At 40.4% G+C, this 20,315-nt stretch overlaps 1 protein-coding gene across 5 annotated transcripts in view; it reads left to right on the top strand.

Moving 5' to 3' along the window:
* Nucleotides 1-20,315, top strand: part of KALRN (kalirin RhoGEF kinase) — a 526,992-nt gene that overhangs the window by 275,268 nt on the left and 231,409 nt on the right. For all 5 annotated transcript variants that reach the window (XM_064514688.1, XM_064514687.1, XM_064514683.1 and 2 more), the window contains exon 10: nucleotides 7,733-7,855. In XM_064514688.1, coding sequence (XP_064370758.1) covers nucleotides 7,733-7,855 — 123 coding nt within the window. The remainder of the gene's footprint in view (nucleotides 1-7,732; nucleotides 7,856-20,315) is intronic.

Genomic DNA, 20,315 nt, shown 5'->3' with positions numbered 1-20,315 from the left:
AATAATAGCAGGAAAAGCCAGGGGATAAGTTCCTTTGTATTTTGATGTATTTTCTCAACTAGACCTTTACTTGACATTACCCTGCTGTGACAAGGCGAAGGATAGGAGGGAAAAGAAATCTATTTTAAGCAATGATTCAGAATACAACAAAGAAATTATATTTTAATTTAAATCAGACTTTGTGTGCATTTTAGTCATTAAGGAGAATTAGGATTTTTTAAGTCTCCCTGAGTTGTTTGTGCTTATTTGTGGGTTTTTTTTTTTCCTTCTGTTCTGATTCTCAGTGTTTGCTCTGTCTTCACTGGTACTATTGCTGACACCAAATCCTCGTAGAGGACTTAGCAGGCCAGGAGTTGGGCTGCCTGTGCCAGCCTGCACAGGACAAAGTTGTCCAGGAGCATAAATCCAAGTGCAACGGATAGAAGTGCACAGTCACACAGTGGCTATGGCCTCCACACAGAGATCCAGTTGTCTCTCTGGCAAACCTGCATGTTTTATCATCTACAGGCCTTTTCCTTTTACCTCCCAAGAAGGGGGTGGTTTGTGGGTATCCCGAGAACCCACACATTTTGAATTGTATTGCTCATAAACACTTACATGCTGTGGAGTTTCTAGTCCTTCTATTACAAGAAAGCGAATTATTTATCTTCTGCCAAAAGATTCTCTGTCTGTTATATCTGTAAGTTCTAGTTCAGCCAGTAAGTGTTATTAACTAGGCTTGTACAACTTTGAAAGGCTTTGACAGCAAAGATCAGGTTTTGTTGCTGTGCAATAGAACAAACTTTTGCAATAAATATTTGATGCAAAGTATCCATGAAAGCATGATCTGAAATATGAGCCTTTTAACTACACTTCCTGGTAACAAAAAGCATGGTTGGCAAAGGCAAGATTTCTGGAACAGGGATTTCAAACATGCAAGGCCTTGGAGTTACTGAGCATTCATAATAGCAGTTACAGAAAAGGGCTGTCATTTACAAGATGAAGTTTGATTCCTGAGTGTGGAAATGGTGAGGATACTATAAAAACCCATATTTCAAAGTGCCATATGAATTTCTGGTGTCGCTCCAGAGCTGTAGTTAGCCTACAGTATCGCAAGAGCAATAAAGTGCATATAGTGGCAACTTGATACTGTTTGGCTTCATTTCAATGGCACGTTTAAGGCATAAGCGTAGCAGATTTCAGAGGCTCTGTCCATGTGTTTAAAGTTAGGCAATGCTTATGCACCTATTTGAAATGGGGGCCTCATTTAAAACTGTATAAATTGGATGTACTTTGGAATTACTCTGGAATTTATTGCAACCTCTCTAGAGTTACCAAAGAGTTAATCTAACCCTTAGAGTCACTTCCGATTTGCACCATTTTAGCCGAGATCAAGATCTGCTCTTAAGCACTTGAAGTGTAAAATGGTATCATTTACTTTCAGTTTTCCAAATAACCCTGTTTAAGTGTCACTATGGCAACAACAAGGAGTCTTACAGTAACAAAGATTAATGATCGCCTTAGCTAAGGCACTTCCTCAGGCTCTTCCTCAGTGGGTCGCCTTGCTCGGGAGCAGCGGAACATTGTGCAGCACAGGTCTGAGTCAAACGCAGGAGTTGGGGTGCCCCGTCAGTGCTAGCACAACATGCTGCATCTTATTCATGCTGGTTTAAGCAACAGATTACCCTCCTCGGTTCCTTCCTGTTGGGCCAGGGCACAGTTCGGTGACTGTGGTATATTTGAGCACCCTCTGTGTTTTTGTTCAATGCTTTCTAATTTCATCTTCATTCGTTGCTGCTAAAGGAAATACAATTTAAGAAGATGTAAAAAATGCAGAAATTTTTCAGCAAACTGTAACACAGACATTGTTCCTTAAAACAGTGGGTTTTTCACTTCTTTCATATTTTAGGAAAGAATCAGGGCCCAAGCAGACTTTTATTTATACTCAAAGTTATGAGGTGCTTCTTACTTATTTTTCACTTTTATTGAAGGAGAAATACCTATGGAAAGAGTTTGCCTTTTCAAAGATCTGCACTGAACAATCTGCCTTTTAGAAATAATGCCCACCTCTTTTTCGATTTAAAAATCAAATTATTTTTTTAAGCTATTTAAAGGATTGACCTTAACTGCACCAGTGCAATCATCTTGCCTTACTCCCATCATTCAAATGAACCTAGAGGAAGAGCAATTATCATTCCAGAACCTTGCTTAATTATTGGCTGATTGCTTCTTCAACCTTTTTCCTTTTAAAATCATTCTTCCATTACTTTCTTTCCCATCTTTTCCTACCTTGTCCCATAGAAACTATCACCATTCCCTGCTACTGGACTCTCAAATACGTTTGTCCTGTCCTCCCCTGGACAGTGTTTGTCATGCCGGTTTGAGTTTGCCATAGATCCTAGACTTCCCATAGACATGAGTTCAATCATCAGGAAAAAGGGGTATGGAGAGGCCTCTGGAAGAGTCTCTCCTTAAGCGCATGCTTCCAGATGCTGCGCTCGGAAGATGAAACCTGCCTGAACTGCTGCTCTTGATCTTATCGCAGTTACACAGATCATTCAAAAATGTACAGTTACAACTTTTCTCCCTCCAAGCAGCATTTTGAATCCTGCTGTTATCCAGCCATGTAATGACTGTAATAGCTGGCACAGTCAACCTGCTGTAGTGACATTGGAGTTTTACTTAATTTCCTTGGTGACCTGGGTTTGCTGCTTATTTTGTTGGGGTGCGTAATTGGTCCCCTGGAGGAGAAAAGGGAAGGGAGACAGGACATGTGCGTCATGACAGAAAGAAAATAATGATGTTACCGCTTTTTTTTCTTAAATTAGATGAAATTAAAAAAGAGAGATTAGCATCTTCTTTCTAACATATGTGTGTATCCTGCAGCATTCCCACCAATAAATACTGCTGACATCAGATGTGCTTCTCGAGCATTTGGTTTGTGTTCTCCTTCTGTTAACAAGCTCCTAGTAAGCAGCTCATACGTTTGAGACTGATCATTTATGAACTTTTTACTAGCTAGGAATTAAACACAGAATTATGAATCTCCATCCAGAAAAGAAAAGGAGCCTCCTTTTCACCTGCCGCCCTTGCACACAGTCTTTCTGGAGTCTCATACAAGCTAATGAGGCCCATCAGATTAAATGGGGCAACTCATTTATTCTTTGCTATGTGCATTGCTCGTGGACTGGGTGAAGAACAGCAAAAACAGAGCTACCCCAATGCAGTCACCAAGGGCAATTGGGTCAGTAAGGTGTGGGGTGGGAACTTGCTGTGTGGGAGGAAGAGTACCAGGACTCCTGTCCTTTACAAAGATGTATGCAAGTTATAAAGTTTCCTAGGCGATTCCAGTGTCAGCTCCCCTTTGCATTTCACCCATGCTTCGAGTTGTGCCTTGAAGTTAGAATTCAGCTGTGTTTTCATTAATGTAGTACTATCTAATAGCAGCCTATATTGGAAAATGCTATCCCAGATGGAAAATGTCCATGCACTGGTTAGCCTGTATTTGAATGCAGTCATGTAGGATCAGGCATTACTGTGCTAGATGCTGCAAAGCAGGTGGGAGGTCCTGGCCCCTGTCCTGAGCAGCTTTCAAGGTAGTGGAAGTACAGTAGGAAATGCTTGCTCAAAAGAGAGTTTAAATATGCTGGAGTTGCAAGATATGCTTTATGTTTCAATAAACACCTCAGATGTTGGACCTATCTGTACCATTGTATTTGAATTATGATGAGTTCATGGCTTATAGCCTTTCTCTTGGCGTCTTAAGAAAAAAAAAAAGTTTGACAAGAAAGGATAATTATAACATTTGAAGATGTAATTTGGAAAACACTTCTAACTGTGCATTTTTAGCAGCATCTTCAAGCTGTTGACATTTTTAAGGAGTAATTTAATTATTTGAACCAAGTCACTGTAATTTCAATAGCTAACTATATCTCAGGCCATTAATTTTCAGCAGTAGAGTAAGTTATAGAGTCCACACTCTCAATTAAAATGCTAATTTTTATCTTGAGTTATCACACAGTTATGCTAGCTCTAAAGACATTTCCTTTCTAAAGCATAAGGGGGAATGATGTCTCCAAAATCAGTGACAGGTAAATGTTGACAAGCGCTGGTGATTTCAGGTTAAATTATGACCTTTCAGAGTTGTTCCTGAGATTTTTGTAGACTAGTTGCTCAACGTTTCTCATTGTTTTCACTAGGAAGTGTGTGTTTTGTACCCACCAGATTTATGTTCTTGCTCTGGCTTTGCTTACTCAGTTATTTGGTACCTCAGCTCCTCATTTTGTGCAAACTTCCTGTACCTCATATCCTTATACAAGGGAAACAAAGATGTGATATTTTTCCATGTTTGTAAATTATTGTGAGCTTATTAGATGGCAAATGTTTTATATTACAAATATAAAATACTTCATCCTTATATATAAAAAGCTATATGAATTATATGTACTGTAACTATATATTTGTATGAATAACCATATTATAGTTATTCATACAAATGCTGTGGATTGTTTTCGTAGTTAGGATGTTAGTGTGAGATCTAATAATCTGATAGGCCTATCTTCTGCTGACTTCCAGCGAGACCTCAGCAATTCAGTTAGTCTCTTAATATCTCTCTCTCTAATCTTTTTTAACTATGCAAAATGGAGTGGCAAGATTTATGTATTTCATGAAATGGTTGTGAAAACAAATACATTAAAGACTGAAGTAGTCAAATATGATGCTAATATGGGTTTCAGAGCCACAGAAAATGCTGTTAAGCAAGTTATTCTTTGAAGAAGTAATGTTATTTGATTTTTTATTGTGGGAATCATGGCATAAGTAGGGTTTATTGAAAGGTTTGAACCAGACCCTTTTAAAAAGCAGATAGGGCCTGACAAATTGAGAGGGGTACTCCAAGCAGAGAAATGCCACAGAATAGAGGTGGATTAATGGGGTATTAAAGTCAGCATCGTTAGTGAATGATTTATAGATTTTTATCTTGTCTGTTGTGATTTATGAAGTGGATAGGCAAATTTATCACCTTAAGGGGTATTTTATACCTAATTTTGTAAACTAAAGGATTTGGAAACCTAATCAGCACTTGCATAGACAGCTTCAAAGGGAAGCTTTCATGTTACAGGAAGGGTTTCGTGAATCACCAGCTGGTGCCCTTCTCTCTCAGGCGGCATGGAATAGCTGCCCAAATGCAGGAAGAGTCGCTCTGCTGCAGGAAATGCCAGCTTTTGGACTGGAAACAAAAGTTTATACCGTATGTGGTTAATGTTCTAGCATTTGGGGGGGAGGGGAGTAAAGCATCCATATTTTCACCAGTACTCTGGTAAGTACTCTGGCCCAGGTTCTTTGCCTTTATGTTTTCATCCAACTCTGGGCATTATATGCTGCATTTCTTGTCCTGAACTGCTGCATGTATTGAAACAGTGCTTTATAATAAAAGCAGCAATCTCTGTCAACAAGTCACAGTGTCAAGTGACTGAAGTAGCCAAATATATAAATATGGGATGAAAATTTAATTATAATTATATGATTGATATTTTAAAGCTATAAACATGAAAAAGTTTTTAGAATAAATTGCTGCCAAATTACAGTGAGTGGCTATCAAATATTAATGGAGAAAATGCACACAGTGCATACTAACTTTGTATGGAGCATTGTTTAAATTAAAGCTGTTTGCAACTTAAAAAGCGTGTTTAAAAAATGAGGCCTCCTCAGATGATATTTTCAAAACTGAATTTTGGTCTGAATCCATTTTTAATAGGTAAGTTGAGAACTCCTGACAAGAGGAAAGAGGATGTTAATGGAAGTATTTACAGACTGTTAATGACAGGATTTCTAGCAGGCCACCCTCTAATAATTACTGTTATTACAAGTTATACACAGATTTCTCATCAAAAATATATTGCAGAAAAGCTTTTAGCAGACCAGCTGGTACATGACTGTCAAAAAGTTTGAAGGAATGTATTTGGGATTCTATACTCAGGCAAATGGGAACTGAATTGATCAGAGAAGCTGAAGCAGGACTGCTGAAGTGGCTGTGTTGCCAACACGCCTGGTCCTGCTTCCTTGTGCCCCAGTGACACTTGGGACAAATATGTGATCTCCCAGCAGGACATGGGATGCTTTGACCCCATTTCATGAATTGTTGCATCCTCTGTGGATGAAAAATACCTTGTAAGCAAAAAGTATTAATAAAACAATGCTTTTTGCCAGCAGAGGAACAGAGGTGGGAAGGAAAATGAGAATGTGGAGTTTATATTTGGAACTTATTATAAGAAATGTGCTTGGGATCTGTGGTAAAGACTGAAAGCCCAGGTAGTTTAGATTCAGCACAGCAAAGCCATGAAATAGTTCCACTTGCCTGGAACAACAACAACAAAAAATCACATCATCTTCCATTTTTTTCTGTCTCTTTTAGCATTCTAGGCTTAGTCCATAACAGCTCCTCTTTTATCAGTGCTGCACTAGACAAGTGCCTCTTGGCGCAGCAGCTCTCTCCCATCCTGGGTTCTGCGCGTTCTCTGCCCAGAGCAGCCTTGGCCCCTGGAGCCCCACAAATTGCAAAGCTCTCTGCAGCCCATGGCCTGCATTGCTGGGGCCCGTGTTTGCAGCTCATGCTCCAGTGCTGTTCAAGGGAAGGATGTGGGTCTGAGGCTGTTTGCGGCCGCAGGGCTCTGTGGTAGTAGTACTGTCCTGGGGATATTCGCAGTGGCTTCTCCCTGCGGCATAACAGAAATGCCAGCTGCTATTTGCTGCTCTGTTAGCATCAGTAGCAGCTAGGATCAACGACTCGCTGCCAGAGCACAGGGCTCCTTGCTGAATGAAGTTCTTTACACAAGTGTCTGTGTTGATCTAATACAATTTAGTCTCCATGTGTTGGGAAAGAGATTGGGATTTTGTGAAGATCGCATCCTGAACTTCCCAGGTCCATTTCGTCAAGCTCAAGTATTTTTTTTTTTCAGATATTGCAGCTTGTAGCAGACCCTGCATATTGCATATCTTCAGGAGTGGATTTAACCTACATTATGCTTGTTCAGTGGCAGAATTGTGCAAGTGTTATTGTCAGAGAGATCTCCAAATAGGTTGTCCTCATGTAATTGATCTATTTTGAAAATAAAATCTTCTTACAACTCTCAGAATATCGGGTTTGCCACTTTGCCTTTCCATAGGGTTCAGTTACATTTGGAACAGAAAATGTTATAAAACTTCAAAGGTGCATACCATCAATGTTTATGGTCTGCAGTGAAGCATTCTTAACCTTTTCATTCTACATACTCTGATAATGCTTTCTGTCTTTATCACATCATAATCAATTTAAACTGATCGCTGCCTCATGCTTTTGGACTCATTTAAGATGCTTTCCATTGAAATCTGCTGTCTGTGAAATGAGTTATGAGTATCTTTCATTTTACACAGTTTTTAAGAGGAGGGTACTTGATGTAAAAGATTCCAGATATCTGACTCCTGTTCCCCCAGATTCAGTGATGTCAAAGCAAATATTTAATATGTGTAAAGCTTAAATAATTAAGGTACACTTCAAAACAAATTGAATAGTAAAAATCCAATAATCCTGCTTTACCAGTAACATCTATAAGCATTTATCTTCTATCCAATTGGAATGGACTTTGATGGATCTCTGCATTTTGCTGTGTTTTGCAAACACAAAGCAATACCTCTATGGCTGTTTTATCCCCACACTGAGAATTTCTCTGTGCTGATGAGACAGGAGAGGTAATTGGATGTTATTCTTTTCTGGCAGGTATTGGACTGGATTGAAAATCATGGGGAAGCCTTCCTGAGTAAACACACTGGAGTGGGGAAGTCTCTGCACAGAGCACGTGCGCTGCAGAAAAGACATGATGATTTTGAAGAGGTAGCACAGGTAAGAGTCTAAATCAGAATTCTGCTTTCTGACCTGATTTTGTTACTCCTTTTGTATATTAAGAACAAATTAATGTTATTTTTGGGCCCTTGTAAATTTATGATGCTCTCTTCAAATGTTTGGAGCTGACCAGGATCCTGTCTTAGAGGTTTGAAATCTAGCATGCACACCACAAAAGCAAGGTAGCTGCCTGAGCTACAATCAGAAATTCATTGCAGTGGGTCTGTGGAAGGTCTCAGAGCCTGTGATTAATAGGCAGCAGTTTAGAGGACAGTAATGTAATGCTGGGATGCTGAGTAGGACAGTTAAGAGTGAGAGCTGTAGAAGAGAGAAGTGAATTGTAGCTCCTACTGTGGAAGCTGAGGACCTCCAGAATGAGCTGGAAGGAAGAGCTAGTAAAGAAGCGGGGGGAGGAAACACCACTCTGCATTTGCAGTAAGGGGAACTATCCTACTCCTTCTGAGAGTAGGGGATTTTGGGAGTGGGAGCTTGTTACGGTTTTTGTATGTTTGTTTTGGGATGAGAGGCAGTTATTACAGGTAGACAGATCTCCCTCACAGCACAGATCGTAAAGATTTGCCTAGAAATTTTGGTATGAAGCCAAAAGCTTCTGCCTAAAAGCACATACATTTTCCATGAAGCATGGTCATAGTACATATTTAGAGACACATCCCATCTTGACTTATACAATTTAAGTGAAAGAGGAGCATTGATAATTTCTTCCAGGGGCTGATTAGCATCAGCTTGAAAAAAAATGTATCCTATGGCTGGAAATTATCTTATTATATATAACGTGTTATATATTATGCCTATGATAGGCACTGTATAATGCCGCAGCTCTTCCTGCTGCATCACGTTACACGTTTTGTTTTAGATTGAAGCATCATCTATCAGAAGTTGGTCTCCTGTGAAGGTACTTCTGCCTTGGGTCTTTCAGATAAAATCCAGCTTGATGCATTCTGCTTTACAGAGATTAAATGCTTTGCCTTCCTGATGCACACAAGGCAGGTTATTGCGCAATCAGTTCACTGTGGCATAAGAGAAAAAATTATTAGGTGGTTTAGGGTTTTTTTTTTCTGTAGTAGCTTTCCATGTGTTGGCCTAATTAAGTTTTAGATGTGTCTGTCTGTCTGATGGCAGCTACTGGCTAGATATACTTTTTTTTTTCTCCCTGATATTCAATTTATGTTTCTCTCTCTTTTTTTTTTCTTTTTTATCTCCCCTAAGGAGTTAAATGCCAAAGAAAGAGATGAATTAACAGTTCTCAAATATCTGTAGAATGTGAGCATGTTGTCACCTAAGTACCTCGTAACCTTGTTAAACATACTTAACTCTGCTAGCATATTCTTATTAGCCAGTCCCTTAAATTTTATGATCTCTTTTTTACCTATTTCTTTGAATCCATTCACCTTGTCAATATCTTTCTTTTAATTAATTGTTTAGCTATGAATGGGGTGCTTGCGTTGCTCAGCTCACTAGTAAACTTCAGCGTTAGTGAAAGGAAGCCTTTGCATACCATTGACAAATTTCACAGCCTGAGAGCAGCAGTTTTTTAGATTTTTTTTTTAGATTTGTGGGTCTCTAAAATTTAGTGGTAACTCCTGTGGATTTAAGCCTTCTGACAATAAGCTTGAATTTCCTAGAATTACCTTTCGCAGATTTATTAAAATGGACTTTAGGCTGGAGGTTGCAAACCGTGGTCCTTTGGGGTCTCATCCACGAGCACTTGAGTTAGTGGGAGGTTTGATCACCAAATGAACATTAGATACCTTTCCAGAACATGCTCTTGAGTCAGACAGCAATTACTGGATGCAATACTGGGGTATGTGAGTGGAAATGAAAGTCTTGTAATACACAGGAGCTGAAAATAGGTGATCTAAAGGTCCTTCGTGGCCCTAAAATTCTCTGAATTTTCCTTCCCTGTGATATATTAGCTTCATATTTCAAACTATAGCTCACACTTCTGGATCAGATTTTGCTTTTTTTTTTTTTTTTCTCCCCCCCCCCCCCTTCTCTTTGAGTTGTGCCTCATTTGAGATGTAGAAAAAAAATTAAGAGCAGGTGAGGAAAGACAGAAGAATAATATTGTCTTGACAGTAGAGATGAGAGCAAGCTGTGCAACTCTTCACATGGAAACAGCAGCTAAATTAAGGATTGCTCCGCTGGATGATGTAACTGAGAGATACTTATATCCCCCACCAGTGTGTAGGAACTATATGGGTGTGCAGCTTGCATGTGTAGGTACTAGTGTAACTCAGAATGGGAATTATTTCACTTACACTTTTCTAACCCCTCCTGTTATTCCTTCTTCTACGTTATTTCAGCCTGTCTGGCTGTGAATAGCTTCAGTTCAGACACATTTCCATTCACTTCACAGGGCCAACTTCAGAGTGAAACAGAAGGTATATGTAACTAGCGCGCTGGAACATGGATGTGGGGCCACATGAGTTCAAAGGGGACTGGGTGTTGGGGGTAAGGGTAGAGAGGAGAGACAAAAATACAAATTACATGGACATAGAAACTCTTTGCAGTTCCTCTGAATTTGCTTCCTTCATTTCATATGTGATCACCTTGCTGTTACTGACTTAGGTAGCACCAACGTGTGTCATCTTGCTCTGCCTGGGCAATTCTGAATGCTGGCAGTCAGTTCTGCCCTCTGAGTATGAAGTTTATGGTGCCTCCTAGTTAGAAATAGCTGGCACAAGTGGAGCCTAGCTCCTTTCCTCCTGGCTTTGAGGAGAAGGGTTCCTGGGCCCTTCCTCTGGCTCATTCACACCAGAACACTGCTGCTAATTTATGAGGCTTGTCTGCACTGTGACACTGGAATGTGGTGCTGGCAAATGGACATGGGGACATGCGCTGAGGGGAAGTGAAGGGCTTTCTCTGAGGTCAAGGACTTAAGAATATAATACTGTTTGGTTTGGAAAGAGTAATAGCTGGGGTAAGAGGGGAGGCTGTAAATTTATCACACCTGGAGTTCTTCTGAAGAAGCATCTCATGAGGTCGATTTTTGTGGTTGGGGAATAAATCTCATCCCCACTCTGCTTATGACCTGTTTTTACTTTTCCCAGTTCTGCTTTTCCTGATGCTTAACTCTTTAGACTTAGTCTGTACTGGATTCATTTTAAGTTAAGATTAATTATTTGCCATTTTTTCTCAAGTTAGTGAATGTCTTTGTCATGGCTAGCATTCATTGAAACGACTGACATCATTTATTCCTGACGTAGCCCTGTAATAAAGGACATGTGACAAGATTCTGAAACAAAGGACTGACAAATTTGCCGCATTTCCCTCATCAAGATGTTAATTACTTTCTGTTAATGAGAATAAAGAGACTCTCATAAAAAAAGAAGTGTAGCACTGACGTACCTGGTGATATTGACAGCATAAGCAATACTATTTCTTTCTGGCAGTTCTCTGAAAATAACACCTCATCTGCCATACAGTATAAATTTACTCTCCAAAATCTACTTTCTTTTGGTTCTGATATATTTGTTCTTATATCCTACTGTTTCAGCAAGGCATTTGCAAAGATCACACTAGAAGCAATATTCATGAGTTTTTGTGATATTTTCAACAGCGGGCAAAAAGTTCATGTTTTTGAATGCTGCCCAACCACATGTAAAGAACAGTAGTTTTCTGGGATTGCTGGGAATGCTCTGATTAACTGACCTGCCATGGCACTAGACTGAGAGATGGTACAGGCTCCCTCTATGTCTGATTAGAAACTTCACAGATTTGCAAATCTGGATGTAATGATCTAAATCACCTTCCTGCATACAGCTGTGCTCAGAAAATGTCAGTGATTTTAGAGCGATGCATTGTGGGCAATGGGAAAGATAATTTGGGGTCACTTTCTCTGATAGCTGTGGCTTGGACAGTACTCTGGCAATTTTTTCTCACTGTATTTGTTCTGCATGGAACACAGACGGCAAGTGTTTGACTTCGGATTTAAAGGTTTGAGCTCCTGGGAGAGAGGTTTATATCCCATACATACCTGTGACCGTTTCTCCTCCAGTTCTGATACTGTTCATGGGCTTGCCACCCTGCAAATGCCATCATTAGACACAGTGTCTATCACACAGAGAAATTAAGTAGTCAGACATTATTGATTAGGCTGGTATCAAGATATCACCAAATGAATAGCACTTTGTGGATATAGCTGTTCCTGCAGTGACAGCCTCTGCTTGTCTGGAATTGCTTTGTGTGTGAATTGGATAACCATAGTTCAGCCAATAACAATTGTAAATCCAAAAATATTTTCATTTCAGACTCCGTAATTTTTCATTATTCAGGATTATTTCCTTATTTTACTCTGAAAACCAGTATGCCTTTTAATTGGAAAATTCAGTTAACTGGATCATGTTCCCAGAATCTCCCGGCACTCCCAGGACTGAGTTGAGCTGCCCCTTTTGGAAATCCTTCTCCTGTTCCCTGTATGTGGAGAGAGGGGCAATGGGTCATTTTCCTTCCTGCTGGCATTCCTGGCAATCGGAAATGGATGTAGCCTTCTGAACATCCTTGTCTGCTCGCGATGAACATCACTGGATTTAGACTGATGGAGAATCAGAAAGATAGTGGGGAACAACTCTGTTAGGGTCCCCTTCAACTCTGCAGCTTCAGGGCTTAGTGTCTTTGTGATCTGAATGATCTGAAACAAACATTTCTGCAATTCTCCTGCATTTTTGAGCTTTTCTACTGGCTGTGCTGTGAGATTTCCTATCGTGTAGTTTTTTCCAGCATTTTGGCATGAGAACGCCCACTGGTACAGCTTTCAACCTGCAGATGGCACTCTCTATGCATTTTAAAAGCCTGGTAGCTCTCTTAATGGTAAACAGCTGATGTTTCCAATCTAAGCTAACCAAACATTGTCTCCAACTGAAATGAAGCAGAAGTGGAAGCTGGCTTGCATGCAGTCCCCTCGGTGTTCTCCCGTCCCTGCCAAACCCCGCGTTGTTTGAGGTCACCCAGAAAAACAAGCCTCTTGGATTTTGTAAATGCAGATCGAGGCAGCCCAGATTTTAATGCAACATGGTGCCTGCCGGCTGTGTTTGTGTGATGATAACCTGCTCTTGGATTTGTGGAGCTGCTTTCAAGGGTCTTGGACCTCACCATACTCGCATCTACGACTGAGTTTTGTTTTTAGTACCTGTGTGTATGTTGCACACCATAGTTATTTTACACAGTAATCCACGCTGATGTTTTCAAGGTAAAATATCACAACTCTAGCATGCAACAGAGCACACGTTCTGAATACGCTTGCTTCAGAGTCTGTGGCATCACTCATTATCAAATACGGCAAGAAAGGTCGACCGGAGGCCAGACTGTGGCCATAACAATTTCTGGGATTTGCCATTTTATCTAACTAGGCAGTTCTTGGTACAGCCCTTGTGACTGAAATAACTTCTGCATATCTTGACTCCTGAGCTCCTGACTCTGAAAGTTTTACAGACTCCATTAAGCCAAGGTATACGCATGTGAAACAGTAGACTATTCTCAAGTTATTATGAGAATTATTATGGAGAAGGAGAGCCAGGCAAAATGCAAGCAAAAAGGCAAGCAAAAATGCTGAGCTTTGCAGCATGCCTTTTGGGAAGCGATTCAGTTTTCCCATTCTTGGGTATCTGTGCTCACTTCCCTCCAAGAAAACTTTTGGGAGAAGTTGATTAAACTCTTAAACACAGGCTTGGAAATGTCTAAGTTAACCTTATACATACAAGTATAGTTCCTTTGAGATTCAGCTCTTTCTTTTATTCTTCTCAGGGAAATAAATGTATTTCCAGCAAGAGAAGGCTTTCAGAGGAGACCTTGAAAGCAGGAGCCTGTACTCTGTATGAGCAATCAAAGATCAGGTGGTATTCTTCATGTAAGAAGCAATTTGTGCTCTTGGTGGTCCTGTCTAGAACATCCCCTTCCTCTGTTGTACTGTTCCTAAGGCACTGTCAGTACATAGTTTGCATAAAGGTCTTTAAGATAAAAAGATCTTTACGCATAAATATACTGAAAAAGGTGATTATATTGTTTGCCATATGGAATATCCAGTGCATTCATTAAGAGCCCTGCAGGTAAAAGTGTATTCTGTGTATTCTCAGACCCACGTAGTTTTGCTTGAACTGCTTTAAAACTAAGTGAGGTAATGGAATAATCGGGCCAAAACTGAATTGCAAACAGCTACTTGTTTGGCCTTCAGGAGTAAAACCTAGTGCTTTCCCATACAAATTCCAGCTCTGCTGGATGTCATTGTGCTAAAGTTTGGCATGAGGTTCAGTGCTGATGTAAAATAGTTAGGCATAAATTAGGAGCCCCTGTTGATAATGAGCACTTAGGGAGTGTTGTCCCACGGTGTTTTTTATTAAGTTTGTAACCTACCTGGCTGTTGAAAGTGATAGCTCAGGCATACTGGCATATCATACTCACATACAGCAATACCAGCCATACTGGATTTTTACCTTTGAGTAGGGTAATTACAATACAATGTGGGGTGAAATATTAGGCCAAAACAGGGAAAAAGGAATCGATTAAACCTGGTAAGAACTGTGTTTAAAGCTATCAGTAATAACTGTGGTTTCAGTAATGATAAATAAAATAAAAATCGTGAGACAGGCACCAAAAAATCATCCCTACATGTATCTTCATTATTGTCCGTTACACAGTCATTAGCAAGTCCTGAAGCCATAATCTGCAGTTTCCTGTGCAGGAACACATTTATGTAAATTTTTTCATTGCTATACAAAGAGGGAAAAATGCTCACTGCCAGCAGATTACGTGGGTATTTGTACAATGGTGCAGGAACTCTGGGCTCCAGAACTTCTGGTTTCTTCTTCCTGGCTGGCAGTGGGCTGGGTCTGTCAGTCACAGCGGAGAAAAATGAAACGGTGCCCATATATGGGTTGTCTATGAAGGTTGTCTTGGGACTTCTGACTATAAAAGCTTCTAGCAACATAGCCAAAGAACCAGATAGTTTGTCATGGAACCAGTAGCAAAACTTTCTATGGGTACTCCACAGCCAGACCTGAGCCAGAAGTAGGTCATATAACACTTGTTTCCAGTGGTGAAGCATGATGCTTTGGGGAGTAGGCTGTGGATATCAGTACCATGCTCCATTGCATGATCTAGATGTGCCTCGTTAGCCTGGGTTGCAGAAAAAGCTCATTGACAAATCTGCTGAAAGTGTGGATAGCAAAGTAGTAAAGACTTGGTTTGCAGCTCCACAGTAGGTAGCTATTTATTAGCTCCAACTGTCCTGCTGAGTAGGTGGCTGTTGGTACGCCGCCGTGCAGTGATAACGGGGAACCTTTGCATAGAGAGGCCCTGTAAGGGCACAGAAGTCTTCCTAGCAGTCACTTGAAGAGCTGTGCCTAGAAACCCAGTCTCTGAGCTTGCATTTCAGTGTATTTCTCCTCAAGCTAGAGGTAGTTTCTTTTCATATTTCTTTTCTTCCAAAAATCACATGACAGCTGGATCTTTTCATTAAACTGCCTGCAGCGGGATGCAGAATCCAAATACTCACTATAAAATCCGAAGTCTTGGCAACACAATAAGTTTTTGACAATTGCCAGGAGCTAGCTTCCTATAGCTGGTTTATTTGGGTAGGTTTATTTTTGTGTCTTTAAAATATGTACACTTGATTTGCCTATAAATGCAAAATGCTGTTCCCATGACAGACTGGAGGAACAATGCAGCTATTTAAGAAATAACTATTTTTATTTCTAGAGTTTCTGGAAAATGGAATTTCTGTTGTGTAGGGAATTTTGAGTTTCTGAATTTGTTTTCATTTTGAATGAGAAAAGCCAAAATTCCTGCAGAAGAAACATTCTAGGATTTGTTTTTTCAGGGCCATAAATTTCTTTGAGATATCATTGGAAATTTATAATATTAATGCATTATATAATGTGCATACTAATAAATATATTAAGTATTCTACTGATGTCTCAGTCTAATAAGCATACAGCTGAAATAAAAGATATTTTGTGAAAATGATAACATTATAAAAGTGAAACAAAGTTTAAAGTCAATTTAGATTTTTACTATTGGAAATTTCACTGAAATTTTCACTTTTAGATGGAGCTGTTGTCTCACCTGAACTGTATATGTTGGTGAAAACCATTGCCATATAAAGATTTTTGATTCCGTAGAATCATTTTTCTTTCTGCTCTCCCTGTTGGCAGGTCAGTGGGTTATCAAACTGCACCTATTGATTCAGGAAGATTAATTGCAGCAGTGTCCAAATCTCATTTGTAATGATGGTGGATTAGTACTGTACAATTTCTTGAGGCTGCTGATAGCAGGGGGGTTCAGGGGAAGAGGCAACAGTATGAATCTGACCTGAGTTTTTGCTTTCTGCTTTGTAATAGGGCAGTAGAATCAGCAGCCCATGAGTGTGCTGCTTCCCCCAGGACAGCCAGTAGTGTCTTTGAAAGAGCTACACAATGTTAGCCACAGCAGCTTTATTATGCAGTTGTTCTGAATCATAAATATGCTGCTTTGCAGACGTTTGGTAAAGGCAATCTGATGGAAATTTCAAAGGCGATACCTCGAAGAGGTGCAAACTCCAAAATTCAATAACAAAGAAAAATAATTTTCAAGGACAAGTTTTAGGTCTTCATGATTATTGCACAAATATTCTGGAAACACTAACTTGGTCTGACTGATCACTGTGTTGCACAAGATTTAAAACATTACACTTCCAATTTCAGAGAAATTATTTCCAGTGAGCTTGTGCTGAAGAGTGGAGAATCTAATTCAATGGCTTTATCTACACTGAGAGGAGGGTGCTTTGCAGTGTGGTTGTCCCCCCTGCTTCTTTTCCTATCCCAGTTCCCTAATTGTCCAGATTAAGGGACCAGTTCAGGGCTTCCTCCCCCATGCATCTGGTTTTCTTCCAAAGGAAACCAGGTCATATAGGGGATAACAGCACGAGGGACCAGGGCTGGAGGTGCCTGCTGCATAGCACAGATGCAGCCAGTGAACCTAGCTATAGAGATATTATGCTCTTGTTCTCACATCAGGCATTGGAGCTGTTTAATAATAACACTTGTGTTATGTGGCTGTTATAAATGTTTTGTATCAGTATTCTACCGACTTTTTATTGCATGTAAACCTGTTGGTAGAGTCTGTTGCCCTGGGATAGAGCTCAGATCTCCTTTACTCCTGTGTAGAAATAGGGCAACATCAATGGATTTATGACATTCTTCTGGACATAAATGCATTTGAACAGGGACAAAAATCCTAACGTATATACATAATTCACTTGTTGATTCAGTGCGTGTAATCTGGCCATTAACATTGCTTTCCATAGCTTTGGTTTGTGAGGTCTGGTTTTGCATAACCAAGCCCCAGGAAAGCCCTGGTTTGTGTCACTATGGAAATGGCATATGGTTTGCAGCATTTAGGCATCTTTGTTTAGTGTCTGGTTCAGCACACTACTACATGCAAAAGCACAGGTTCCTCTCCCTGTACTGCTTTTGCTGAGCTAGGGAGAGAAACACTAAGATTGACATGAGAAAAGCAAGCAAAATGAGACTCGTCATGTCACTGCATTTAAAATGAAGCTTGTTTGGGGAGGAAGAAATTGCAGAATTTGCAAAAGCCAGGAATTGAGACAGGAGGTGTTTCTGAACTGTCAGAGAATATATGCACATGTGTTTATCTAACATGGTTGCCTATATTAGTATGCAGCAAATACAATAGAAACCAATATGTGCTTCAGAGCAATCACAGCGGCCCTATTAGCATGCAGCCTCCATTATTAGAGCGTTTTGTTCAATGCATGAGAGCTGCTTTTTCCACACACTGGGGGTACTTTCTCTTGCTGACATCAGTGAGATCCACATCTACACAGTGAAGGGAGAAGAGAAACCTGCTTTTGCTTTCTTCAGGATAATATTAGGCCTCGCTGGAAAAGGACATGGCATAAAACGGTGTTTGTGACTCATTAATTTCAGAGAATTAAAAGTGCAGCCTTCACTTTAAGTGCATCAACCTGAAAGCTGCAGTGAATGCATTGAAAATTCGGTGGAACGAAGGATGTTTCTGCATGGAGATGAGAGATGGTTGAGAGCACTGATTTTTGGTGCTTGGCTCTTCATTGTTTTGCCTATGGCCAGGATTTATATTGACAACAAGAATTTGGATTTGCCGATGCCCACACATCAAAATGGAGTGCAGGAAAGACTCGAAACCTGCAGTGCTCCACACTGCAGCAGTTTTACTCTGAAGTAGATGATATTAAGGAGAAAAGATGTTTTGTACAATTTCAGTGTTGTTTTCTAGGGTTTGTTTTACGCTCAAGATGGAACAAGTTGAATCCCTTTTAAAATCAAGGACTAGATGGTTGTGCGCACCACAAAAGTAGCTCAAAAAAAGACTGCCCAGCCAGGAATGTATTCACACCAGTCTGGTATTGTAAAAAGTAACAATTGCTGATTCATCTCATGGGGTGGCAAGCTGTCCTGCGGCCTCTTTCTGGAAGTTTTCGTAGTTTTATCGGGGCCAAAGCACAATTCCTCAGTGCACATTGAGTGATGGGCTGAATTCCCGCAACACTCTGCTGCCATGCCTTCAAAACCAAATGAGAGAGAAAGCAGCCCCACAGCACAGACAGCGCTGTGAAGCCACGTCAGCTGCTGAAATTTCCATCAACTCACTAGAGTATGTACTCCTCTTTGGGATGGATAATTGGGTCACTAGGTCATTTAGCCATTGTAAATTTAGTTTTATTACAGTGCCATGTAAATGTGGGACAGAAAAAAGAAGAGGCTTGAGAGCACAGCAGAATCTGATGTGTGTGCTAGCATAGGGACACAAAACAAGGAGATTATTTAGGAGTAGGGATGATGAGGGGAGTATGGATTGGTGCACTTGAGCCTGGTAGGCATGCCTTCAGGATTGGGGGCGCATGCCCAAATCTCACTGCTTGGGGTTTAGCACAAAAACAGGATTCCAGGGTAGCAGGCAAAGAGAGATCAGAAAACAACTCAAAGAGCATTTCTGTGATCATTTTGCTTTATATTATGTCCAGTCTTATCATTTGGGGGCCTGATTTGGGATTTTTGGAGAAAGGGGGATTGAATAGGGAGAGAGGAAGGTTTGGCAACATTGTCTGAAAAAGAATGCACAAGAAAGCTCTCAGGGTTTGGCGCAATTTTTTGTAGCATAAAATTTGGCAGATGCTGACTACAGAGGCAGTATCTCATATGGCTGCAGTATTCTTGGAGATCTACTACATGCCAAAAATCAATACATTTTATAGCATCAGGATTTCTGGTGGGAATACAGTATTGTACCAGATTTCTCATTGTAAGTCATTATTAAAATATACTTATCTCAGATCATGTGTGGCCTTCTAATAAGGGCCAGAAATCAATAAATGTTATATTTCCGAATCTTTGTTGTGATTGTGGATAACCTGAATTGAATTTTACACAGTAGAACATGTTTTTAAAATGCACTCTGTATGAATGCTTTCTGACCAGCATGAAAAATGTTAGTTCCTGTCTGAAACCTTTCTAATGTATATGAATGTCTAGTATAAAAATATGGTTTGTCTTTTCCAGTAGTGATTCCTTTTGATTTTCCCCATTATGAATATGCAGTGCATCTCACTAGCTGGTATAGAAGATTTAAATCTTCTGTAAGTTTTAGGGAAGACAAAGCCCTTGGTCCATTTTGCTTTGGTGGCACCTCTGAAGAACTAATTCGATGGGTAAGCTGTATGGATAATTCACATGTCATGGAAATAACAGTGGTGAAAAATTGGTTTATAAATCTAATAAGATTCAGAGAATGGTTTCTACTCATTTGAAACAAATTCCAACTTGTACACCATGACGCAGAGCTGAATTGATGTTGACAGTGAAGAGACTGAATCCACAGAGACTGTTTCACTGATCCACTTCTAAGGACACTGCATTGGAATGAGGTGAAATCAAAAGTTACTTCAAGTTTAATTGAAGCTAGGAAGGTGCCTTTTACTTGTTGATAGTGGAGGGGCATTTTCTGTCGAATTATCTGAGGTCCAGAGAGTAGGGGGATGGAGACTGAAGTGATGGGCAGGTGGTGTGTTACCAATCCTGTTCACCGAGTGTGTTGAGAAACCCACCTACTCTGCACAGTGGAAATGTCCAAGTTGTCAGCAAAGCAGAGGTGTTGACGTTTTCTTCTCACCATGTATTTTGTCTCCAGCAGGCACTGTACTGAAGTGTGAGGTTTCCTGTGGATGGAAAGGCCAGTTTTTAAGTGTATCTTTGCTACAAGTTGAATTCACCTGGGCAAGTAGAAGGCCTCAGGAGAACACTAAGGGAATCCCTGCTTCTCTTTGGCTCGGGGGGGGGGGGCGGATATAGGCAACACCATGGTGGCACCAGCTCAGCTGCACCACAGGGTGTGATGGGGGCAGTGAGGTTTCCATTTGCCACTGCTGGCTGTGCGAAAGTGCACGGAAACCGAGGGCATTAAGTGA

Source organism: Dromaius novaehollandiae, chromosome 7, assembly GCF_036370855.1.
Source record: "Dromaius novaehollandiae isolate bDroNov1 chromosome 7, bDroNov1.hap1, whole genome shotgun sequence".
In the NCBI taxonomy this organism is placed as follows: domain Eukaryota; kingdom Metazoa; phylum Chordata; class Aves; order Casuariiformes; family Dromaiidae; genus Dromaius; species Dromaius novaehollandiae.
Note: the sequence above shows the minus strand (reverse complement) of the source record. Positions and strands in the feature narration are given on the sequence as shown.